The sequence below is a fragment of the Hydra vulgaris genome, chromosome 07 (assembly GCF_038396675.1).
Source record: "Hydra vulgaris chromosome 07, alternate assembly HydraT2T_AEP".
Lineage (NCBI taxonomy): Eukaryota > Metazoa > Cnidaria > Hydrozoa > Anthoathecata > Hydridae > Hydra > Hydra vulgaris.
Window position 1 is genome coordinate 30230998 of NC_088926.1, and position 11503 is coordinate 30242500.

Sequence of the window (11503 nt, forward strand, 5' to 3'; positions counted from 1 at the left end):
ATATACTTAAATTGTTAAATATTTCGCTAGTACGTCCTCTTCTAGAATATGAGTCTTCTGTTTGGAATCCATTTTTAAAAAAATCATTAATCTTATTGTAGGAGTACAACATAGAGCAACAAGAATAAATCAGAGCTTTTATAGGAGGATAGATTAAATAGACTTTATTTAACAACCATATCTATGAGAAGAGAAAGAACCAATTTAATAAACTTTTTTAAATGTCTTAATAATTCTTATCAGCTAAATACAGTATCTTCCCTAAAAAACTATTGTCGACCAACTGGACCAGCTGGAAGTGTTTGCGACTATATCCACAATCATAGATTTTTTCTGATATCTGTAGACACTCGAGTAGAAGGATTTTTTTTTAAATTGTGTTATTCCAATTCGGAACAATTTGACGTTTGAAGTCGAACTTAATAAGTCAGTGTTAAACTTTAAAAAAATTCTCGATGAACTTTATTATGTGAATTAAAATTGCAAATTGTAGTTTTTAAATTTTCTGCTAAAGTGGATTAACACTCAGTGAGCATTTGCTCACCGCAGCAATTGAATAAATTAAATAAATAAACAATTGAAAAAATTAATAGGAGTGATCCTTTCTTCTTTATATCTAATAGAAAATGTTATATAAAACTATTTTCTATACTTAGTTCAATTATAATATGATCTTAACAATGAATATTTATCTTAGTATGATTCTTTATGTAATATTTCTAAACTAATAAATAATTAAATTCCAAAAGGAAAAAAGTTTTAACTCGCTTAAGAGATCTTTCTCCAATGAACGCGTGCATTTTGAAAACGTGCTCTTTCAAAGCCTAGTAACTAATAAAATAACGTTAAACCGTAGACGTTAAACGTTTTCTGTTGCAATTATATTAAGATGGCATCATTTTGTTCAAATGTTAGTTTTTAATGTTCCTATTTTTAATTATTTATACTTTTATCATTTGTATTTTAACACTTCTATTTTCATGTCAATTATGTGAAATGCCACACTTAGGCACAGTAATAACACTTTTTAAAAATACAGAAAGCTTACTGAATGACCTAAGAAATCAGCTCATTTATAATATAAGAATAATAAAGTTGTTTTTTTTTTTTTGAAATTAATTGAAATCTAATTATAAATTTTTTTAAGTTTATAATTAGATTTTACGAGTTGCTATTGAGTTTTTTAATTATAATAATAATCTTAAAAGCTTTAAATTTCTATATGGATCTGAAATCATGTTTAATTTGCACAAGATAGTTGCGTTCAATTGCGTTCACTATTAGAAATCTGTTGTTACAACAGATAAATAATAAATTGATAAATACTTGACATTAGTCAGTAAACAAAAGTAGATGTATCGAGAGATTAGACTTAACCAACGATTGGATTTAGAATTTCTGATCAGATCCTGATTGTTAGTATTTTCATGTTGCTCATGTGACAAAGATGTTGATGAAAATGAAGAAGAATGATGAAGAAAAAATGAAAATGAAGAAGAAAAATGAAAATAAAGAAGAATGAAGAAGAAAAAACTCCAAAAAAATTTAATTGGTTTTTTTAATTTAAATAGTTTAATTTTTTTCATATAAAGAAAAACTGTGATAAGCAAAGTACAACAATAGTTTTAACTATTTTGGTTTCAATAAAATCTAGTTATTGCTTTCAGCTGTCTAATAATTACTGATAATTCATCTAATGATCTATCTAATAATTGCTTTAGACAGATTGTAACCCGAATAGAAATATATATAATTGCATGTATGAGTAAATGAGCCTTGATATGTATGACCATATGACTTTACTAATTTAAATTCTGAATGCATAATCGTTTAGGGTAGCAGTGTACAATAGGGTTACATCAGTAACAATACAATAGGATTACAGCAGTAACAAAATTAATTTTTTATATTTTTAATTGAAATATTTTTAATAAGTCAATTAAAATGTTTTCTGCCACAAATGTTTTATCATTACCATTAATTTTATTAAAGAAAATGCTTTTTTTTTAATAAGAAGAAAGATTTAAATACTTTTTAAATATTTAGTGTATATAAATTTTTAATTTATATAAACTATAAGTATTTAAGTGAAGTTTTAACAAGATTTTATATATTAATAATTTAGCATTCAAAAATTTTTAAATAATAAAATAAATAAAAATAAGATTTTAGTAATTAAAATTTTATTATATTAAATTAAAAACAACAATAAATCAAATTAATAAGATTTTTTGAATAAATGTAATTGTTACAACAACTTAATAAACTTTTGAGCTAGTTAATAATAAATTGTTACCTATATATTTTATACTTTATTTAGCTTACTTAACTTTATTAGGTTAATATATTATTTATTAAGATATTGATGAGTGTGTTACCATGACTACTTCGTGTTCTTGGGATAATGGAATATGTCAAAATACAAATGGAAGTTATTCATGCTCCTATTCAAATTACCTATTTCATAATAGCAAAAATGTTTGTGAGTAATTTTTTGTTATTTTTTATTTTTCTTGTTACTTATAAAAAAAACTGCACAGAAAAAACTTTAAATTTAAGCTTGTACTAAATTTATTTAAATTTGTATAAATTTAAATCTTTTAAGTTACAAATTAAGTTAAAAAATTATATTGTTATGAGATATACTATTGTATAATGTCCTTAAAAAAAGAATATAATTAATATTAGGAATATTAAACAAAAATGTTATTAACTTTTTTATAATAAGAATATTAATAAGACATTAAGATTGGTAAATGACATCTTGAATATGCGTAAACATGTAAAAAAAAATCTTCCAGCAGTTGGCAAGTCAGTTGCAGAATAAGAAGATAGAAAACTGTATTGGTTTACTGACTTAAAGTTATTTTACTTAAAATAAGATGTTAGAATATTATTGATCAAAGACTCAAAGATCTTGCTAAAAATAGAGAGAACATTATTCTTAGAAGAGTTAATAAGATCAGTCCCATGAACTAAAGATGAAACGTTAGACTTACCATTAAATCACCTTTTTGTTTTTTTGTTTACATTTGCTGTTCATATAATAAGAAAATATAATTACAAAGAAACGTTTGCATAAAAAAAAGTGGGTTTGTAAAAAACAGATTAGTGCTCAAAGAAGATATGCATGACTTAAGTCACTGCAATCTTTTCATAGAGCCTCTATGTGGGCTTTACAAGTTAGAGATAAAATACTATGATTGTTAAAATACTATATACAATTCCAATATATTAAGAAAAGTTAGGAGGCCTTCTACAAGACATCAGCTGGGTGCAGTTAACATCTGCACAAGATGAGTATTTTTATTAAGATACCTTTTTTTTTGTTGATATATAAAAACATAATGATAAATATGTACATTTTTATATGTATTGTTATAATCAATCTCTAAATCTCTATTTTTTCTTGATCTCTGGTGTCCAGGAGCTCCATAAGTATTAAATAAATTATTATCTGTAACAACAAAAGAAAATCAATTGCTTTTTAGCACTGAAAATATTTTCAGCCCTGAATATATTTGTAGCCTGGAATCGTCAAGCCCATTACCTTATTTGAGTCTCTGCCACCATTATATATAAGGACTCCAGGTTTAAAATTGTTTGTTCCTTTAAGTTAAAAGTTTAATTTTTCTTTCTTCCAAAAAGTGGCTCATAAGCCTCTCGACATTTCTGGAGCTTCTGGATATCAAAAACCGGAAAAAACATATTTTATGACTTACAAATACAGAATCCTTTTTCCATTTCTGTATCCTTTGTTATCAGAGGCGTTGCTATAAAGTAGGCTGGGTAGACTAAGTGTAAAGGATCACTGAGTATACTATAATAGGATTGAGGGTCACAAAAAACAATATAGTGTTACCAAAAGAGTTTTGTTAACAGGCCACTGAGTGTGTTGCAACGCCACTGCTAACTATAACACTTTTAATATGCATGCATTAATGTGTATTTTTTTAATTTTTTTTTCTTTTACAGATACTCTTATTGAGAATACTACTGCAATATTAAAAGAAACTTGTCTTGCTTTGATACCAATCCTTTATAAAGAGTATCTATTAACATTTAATATTTATCCAAACAAATTTAATGGTTTATATTATGTTATTTGCTTCAGTTTGCAGTTTACTCAAGGTAACACATATTGTGGTTCAACAATTTTTGACATCTCATTGAATGAAGATGGCTTATTAACTTTTACCAAAGAACTTTATCCAAAATTCCAATACACTATTGGATTAAATATGTGGTCAAACATTGAGATTAGTCAAACCTCAACTATAAAAGATTATCTTTATAAATTCACAATCAAAATAAATAACAAAGATGTTTATTCTATAATTTTAAATACTGCTTGGGAAGAAAAGTTCGTTAGAATTATGTCCTTTGAAGGTGTACAAATAGAAAAAGCTTATTTTATCAATAAAAAACCAAGTAGGTTTTTTTTTTTTTTGTAATAGTTCATTTAAAAAAATTTTTTTTAATGATTTGACTAATTAAATCTTACCAAATATAAATATTTGTTTGTAGACAAAAACATTTGGTTTATCTCTTTCCTTAAAAAATTGTGTATGTTATTTATTCTTGTTATCCATTTCACTGTATTCCTGTTTCAGTTAAAGAAAAAAAAAAATTGATATAATATATCTATTAACAATAAATGAAATAATAATAAATTATTTTAAGTTTATTATATTAACCAAAACATAATAAATCAACTGCTTGTAAGTAGAGCACTTTATCACATATTTTGTATAAAAATAAATGATAAAAGACAATAAGTAAAATAACTGAATTTATTAGTTTGAATATTTAGATATTTATTTAATATCTTTTTTCTACCCTTAAACTTTGCGGTTATAATCTTTTAATGTCATCTACTACAAATGATTGCAAAAACTGTTCATATAGTATTATGGTTTCAACAATTTTTTATTTTATTTTACAATGTAGCACTGAAAAGTATAAGAAGAAAGTAAAAAAACAATACTTAAACATGAAGCATTTAATAAGTTATACTGAAAAACATGAGATGAACTAGAGAATGTGCAACACGTGTACAACTGCCACATTCATTTTATTCATACAATAAAAAATCTAAAGTTTAACACAAAAATCTAAAACAGATGAATTTGTGTTTAAAAGTAAACTAGTTTACACTTAATCACAAGCAAGTCAAGCTTGTTAAAAATTTCATTGAAAAAAAAGTTTGCTCTTTATAAGGCTGTGTTTCCAAATCCATCCAATTAAATTATGTAATATTGTAGTATTGCTATTGTATTTTAATAAAATATCATTTATTTAAATGATATAATGATATCATTTAATTGATAAAATGATATTATACATATAAATGTTGTTACAGTTGTTTAACCCTAGTGAGAGTCATAAGTGACATTTATCGCCACATTTTTAAAATCCATTATTGAGCTTAATAAAACTTTATATATACCAGTTTTTTTATATTTGTTAGCATTACAAGTCTTTATATAAGTTAGTTTGTTTATTATCATACGATCATTGAACTGAATAGGTAATTGACTTGGTTTGTGCATTTGCGCAGTTTACTTTTTTTGATAAGTCAGATTAAATTTTTTTTTTTGTTTACCATTATTATTTCTATTATTATTAGGGTGGTGCTAAAAATTACTTTTTTTGAAAATGTCTACTGACACCCCCTAAATGTGTTCTATATAATAAAATAATACTGGATTTGAAAAAATTTTGAATAAAAATAATTTTAGGGGTGCCACAAGACCCTTAAACATCAAACAGGTTCCTAATATTTTCAAAAAAAATTTTTTAAGTTTGTCATGTTGGGTCTTAAAGTGAGTCAAATTATTATTATTACATAAAAAAAATTAAAATCAAAAAATCTTAATTCCCTATTTTTCATTTTTTGTTAAAAAATATAATTTTCTTTTCACTAAAATCTAAAATAAAAGTTTAAATCATAAAATTATTTTTGAAACTTTTATATAATTTCGCTTCATTTGAGATCCAACATGTCATACTTTTGAAAAGCTTTTTTTTTTGATAATATTTGGGACCTGTTTGATGTTAAAGGGCCTTGTGGCACCCCTAAAAATATTTTTGATTCAAAAATTTTTCAAATCCAATATTATTTTATGATGTAAAACACATTTAGGGTGTGTCAGCAAAAAATTTCAAAAAAAGCTGTGATTAACTGCAATTTTACAAAAATATTAAATTTAGGTGTCAGCGTATTTAATTTAGTCAGAGCTTTTTGTTTTTTTAACAAATTTCCAAAATAATAACAATTAAGTTCATTTTTTTTAATAAACTACATTTTTTTTGATACCATAATGGTATAAAAAGAATGCTTTTTTTAAAGCTTTAAAAAGCCTTGTATGTTATTTCATGGCTTTTCTCCACTTTTGTTTTTACGGAGTTAATTAAAGAGTGCACTGAAAAGCTCGTATATATATATACATATAAATAATTAAAATCAAAACTTTTTAGTAAAACTTTTCTGTTTTTTTAAGTTCATTAGGAATCCTAATAAACCTACAGAATCCCAAAGGAGAAACAGCCTGTTGAAGAAAAAATCAATATAGTGTTTTTATTTATTTATTATTGCTCTGTTCTTTAGAATATTGTATGTGTTCATAAAAATGTACGTGTTGTACATTTTTATGAACTCCATAAAAGTGTTGGCAAAACGTTTACTGTAGAACATTTTTTGAAAGAAGGTATATCAAAAAGTACAAGTTTCAATATTTTAAAATGTGGTACTGTTGAAAGAAAGCAATGATCCGGACAAAAGCCCACAATAATGACCAAGAAAAAATTAAAGAAGTTAAAAACTCGATTTAACAACAAAGATAGCATTAGCCAGCACGATGCTGCTAGAATATTTGAGTGTTCCCAGCAGTATATCAGTAGGGCACTCAAAAAGCTTCAAGTTTAACCATGGAAAAAGCAGAAATCGCCATCCTACATTGAAAGTCAAGTTACTAAAGTAAAAAAAGATTGTTGTTATCTTGTGAGATATTTTAGTAACAAACATTTCATTTTGGATGATGAAAGTTATTTTACTTCAAGTAAGCCCTAAATGCCTGGTAACAAAATTTATTACATAGACGACTCTTCTGTTACACCACTTGATGTTAAATTCAAAATGCGAAGCAAATTTGAGAAGAAAGTAATGTTATATATTGTTGTCTCGGACAGAGGAATTTCAGAGCCATTTTTTAAGGAAAGTGGTCTAGCTGTTAACCAAGAAGTTTACAAAAATCAATGCTAAACTAAAATTTTAATCCTATTTGTTAATAAATATCATTCAGATGATAATTACATATTTTGGCCCAATAAAGCATCGTCACACAATGCGAAAAAGTGTTACTGAGCTCCTCCAAAGCGAAAATATTCCTATTGTACTGAAGAATGTTAACCCCACCAATCTTCCTCATTGTAGACCAATTAAAGATTTTTTTGGAGAACTAAGTTCTTTAGTGTACAAGGATGGTTGGAAAGCTCGAAATATTTCACAACTCAAGCGTAGAATAAAAAAATCCTTGAAAGAAATGGACACAAATGGTGTACAAACATCTTGCGCGAACATTAAAACAAAGTTACGCAGAATAGTGGATAAGGGACCCTTTGTGGAAAAACATTAATTTTATTGTATATTTTAAGTTGTCATCAATTATATATCAACCATATAAAATTGTTATGAATAAATTATTTCATCAAAATTAACATTTCGTCTCTTTCCGGATTTTTAGTTGTCACCCGTTATATAGAAATTTATATATTTATTGTAATTAAAAGTACATATTTTTTACAACTATAAGTTTCATGCTAAATGCCATCATCAGTTAAAAAATCTAATTTTTTCTTGTGGAAAATAATTCTGTACAAGAAAAAAATGTGTTAGAAAAATCTAATCTTTTGGTTTTTGGATATCAAGCAAAAATTTGTTCTCATGGCAACACTTGGATATTAGTTCACTTTTTTTTGTTTATAAATACTTTGGGATTTTTATACAATAAAATTATTAGTTTTTTGTATAAGCATAATAGGCATTTTTAGTTATGTTGTTGTAGGCAGGGGCACTTTTTATGATGGAACATGTTAAATTGGATGCTGTTTTTAACTTATTCGTTGTATCCCATAGGTATTTGAAAGCATGGTTGCGTTTTTAAGTTTTTTGTTTTTGAACAATTGCTTGTGGTTCTCCCATCTAATTTTCCACATGCCTTCTGTTGAACCTATATATGTTTTGTTGGGTGTGTTTGAAAATGATGCAATGTACTTATAAATTATATTTATTTTTTTGCAATATCTATTCATAGGGCATGTTTTGTTTAGTCTACAATTGCAAGCTAAAATTGCAATTGGGTTCGTTGAAATATTTTTATTGTTGTGATTCTTTATAACTTTTGCTTTTGGAAACATTGCTTGTGAAGCTGTAGCTGACTTTTATTTTGTTGCGGTTAATTAAGTTTATGAAGCAGATTTGGTTTTTAAAAGGGTTTGTCGATTAGTTGTATGAAAGTTTTGCCTATACTTGCCAGAATCCTTTTATTATTCTTTTTCGTTTGGCGGCTACTTTAGTATTGTTTTTAGGGTTGTATTTAAAGTTAAAATCTTTGAAACTATTTCTTTTTAGGGCTTTGTCATATTCTGCCATTGAGAAGTTTGAATGTGTTCTAAGTTGCTATTTGGTTGTTTTTTTTTAAATGATTGGAGCCTTTTCCCAAATTAAAAGTTACATCTTGGTAGTTGGCAATTGATAGTTTTGTTCTAATTTTTATTTTTGGATTTTATGTATCTGTTTGGCAGATTTGTTACGCATAACTATCAGTCCGTCATCACTTAAGACGGCATTGCTAACCCTAATTCCCAGATTTATATATATGTGTGTGTATATATAAATATACATATATATATATAAACACATATATATATATATATAAATACATATATATATATAAACACATATATATATATATATAAATACATATATATATATATATATATAAATGCATTTTTTTATATGTGTACAACTATATATATATATATATATATATATATATATATATATATATATATATATATATATATATATATATATATATATATATATATATATATATATATATATATATAGTTGCATTTTTTTTTAGTGCTGCCACCAGCTGAAGTCCTTTGTATTTCAGGGTGATTGAAATCACTAATTATTTGTAATTCCATACCTTTTTTCTTTGCTAAATTTGTAGCAGAAATTAAGCTACAATTAATTGTTCTGTTGAATTCTATGCTAGCAGATGGCTCTCAATAAATACATCCAAAAAGAAATTTTTTACTTATGTGAGATTTTATACACCATACCTAGCCTGGCATTTTACTATGAAGCTCAATTGCATTAAAGTATGATGCTTGTATATATTGTCATATATAAATTGCAACTCCACCATGTGAATTAGGTCTGTTGTTGTTAAAAATTTGTAATTTGGTAATTAGAAGCTGGAGTAATTATAGAACCAAGTTTCTGTAAGTGCCACTATCATAGGTGAATTTAATTTTGTGACATTTGCAGAAAGAATGTCCAGTTTATTACAAAGTGATGAAGCATTTGTATAGAAACAGGTGATTTCACTTAAGGCTGTATAATTACTATTGCTGCTAGATTTTTTGTTGATGGTTATGGAGATGGTGTTTTTGTTACAGATAGTTGGCTGGACATGATTAGTATTAAATACTAAGTTGTTCATTAGTTGCTAACAAATCTGCAAATTATTTTGATGGTTCGGTGTTGTACAAGTTGTAGCAATTGTGGTAGAACTTTTTGCAAAATGTAGTTTCAAACTCTGCAAACTCTACTGTTATTTTTTCAAAAAAGTATTTCTATGTTGCCAGGCTTGGTCGGGAAGTGGGAGCGATCGCTTTCGATAATTGACCACGGGAATAATATTTAGTTGCGAAAAGCTGGCCAGATTTTTTAGTCGTTTTGAGAACATTTCAAAAAACAAAAAGAAAGCGCAAAAAAGATTAATTGGACCGATGAGAGACAAATACCAAAAAAAAAAATTTAGAAAATAACTTTCAACGCAAAAAAACTTCAAGCAAAATAAATAACGTTTAGAAAAATATTTTTGAAACATCGCTCTTTTATAATTTTTTTATAAAATTAAGCGACATTTTTTTATATAAAATAACATCTTACGATTGCTTAATAAGTAAACAAATGTTCTTTTATTTATTAAAGAGTTTTATATAATTTTTATTTATATACTCGTGTCTTATTACCAGTACTCACTAAGGAGGATTGGGGTTAAAGGGGGCTATAGTCACGGGCCCCAAAATAGTCAAGAAGACTTTTTTTTAGTCATTTTTACGGTGTAGCACAATAAAAAGGCCTCCAATATAAAAATAGACCCCAGCCCCGAAAAGTCTAACAAGATTTTTATTAAACTAGCGCAAGATTTAGTTTTAATTAAGCTAAATTATTTTATAAATAAAATAGTTATTTTTTTTTTAAACAGTTTTATGTTTTGCGTGAAAATTTTAACATATTTGAAACAATTCATCATAGTAAGATGAAAAATCAAATAATCAAATCATCGCATTACTGTAGAAATTAAATTAACTAGATAAAAATCAACTAAAAAGATAGAAATCAACAAAAAATACTTTATGAAGAAGAAGCGGAACTGAATTACAATATTGCTAATGATGTTTAGCGAGTGGGCTTTTTAATTTTCATTAGTATTTAAAACAAAAAAAAGTAACTTTTAGTTAAAGGATAACGAGTTTGTAAAAATCGCAACTGAAGCGAAAATATTTAGAGCTAGTAAACCAATATCTAAGAACTTAGAAACTTTTCTTTATATTTAATAACTTTCTAAATATATATATATATATATATATATATATATATATATATATATATATATATATATATATATATATATATATATACACAGTATTGGACAAAACATTTGCAACCAACATCGAACAATGCTATAAAATGTTCCTAATTTTACATGTCTTAAAAATGAAACAAACTATACTACCACAGCAAACAGCTCAGGAGTCTGGCGTCGTAGCATGCCATCACATGAGCAATCAGCTGACAGGTGACAGCACACAGGCAGAATTTCGTTGACAAGTGCCATTTTACAGCGGACACAACAAGTGCAACTTTTTTGGTTTGTTTCATTTTCTTAAGTCTGATCCGTGTCAACGTCACAGAAGTTTTTTAATAATTAAAGGAAGTATCCAGAAGTTTCCAGAAGCATGCAGAAGCTTCCAGAAGTTTCCAGAAAAAGCATCTGGAAGCATCCAGAAATATCTAGAAACATTCAGAAGCATCCAGACGCATCCAGAAGCTTCAAATTCAAATCAAATAAAAAAAAATCAAAAAAAAAAAAAAAAAAAAAGAAGAATCAAGAAGAAGAAGAAGAAGAAAAAATCGAAAAAAAGCATCTAGAATCTTCCAGAACAGGTTCATACAGGTTCATTTTACTATATAAGAGAC

At 26.2% G+C, this 11503-nt stretch overlaps 1 protein-coding gene across 17 annotated transcripts in view; it reads left to right on the forward strand.

The window, feature by feature from the left end:
- Positions 1–11503, forward strand: part of LOC136082398 (fibrillin-2-like) — a 150798-nt gene that overhangs the window by 68847 nt on the left and 70448 nt on the right. For 14 of the 17 annotated variants that reach the window (XM_065801587.1, XM_065801590.1, XM_065801588.1 and 11 more), the window contains 2 exons: positions 2360–2482; positions 3976–4431. In XM_065801587.1, the coding sequence (XP_065657659.1) occupies positions 2360–2482; positions 3976–4431 (579 nt within the window). The remainder of the gene's footprint in view (positions 1–2359; positions 2483–3975; positions 4432–11503) is intronic. The other 3 variants (XM_065801602.1, XM_065801603.1, XM_065801601.1) reach the window with 1 other exon arrangement.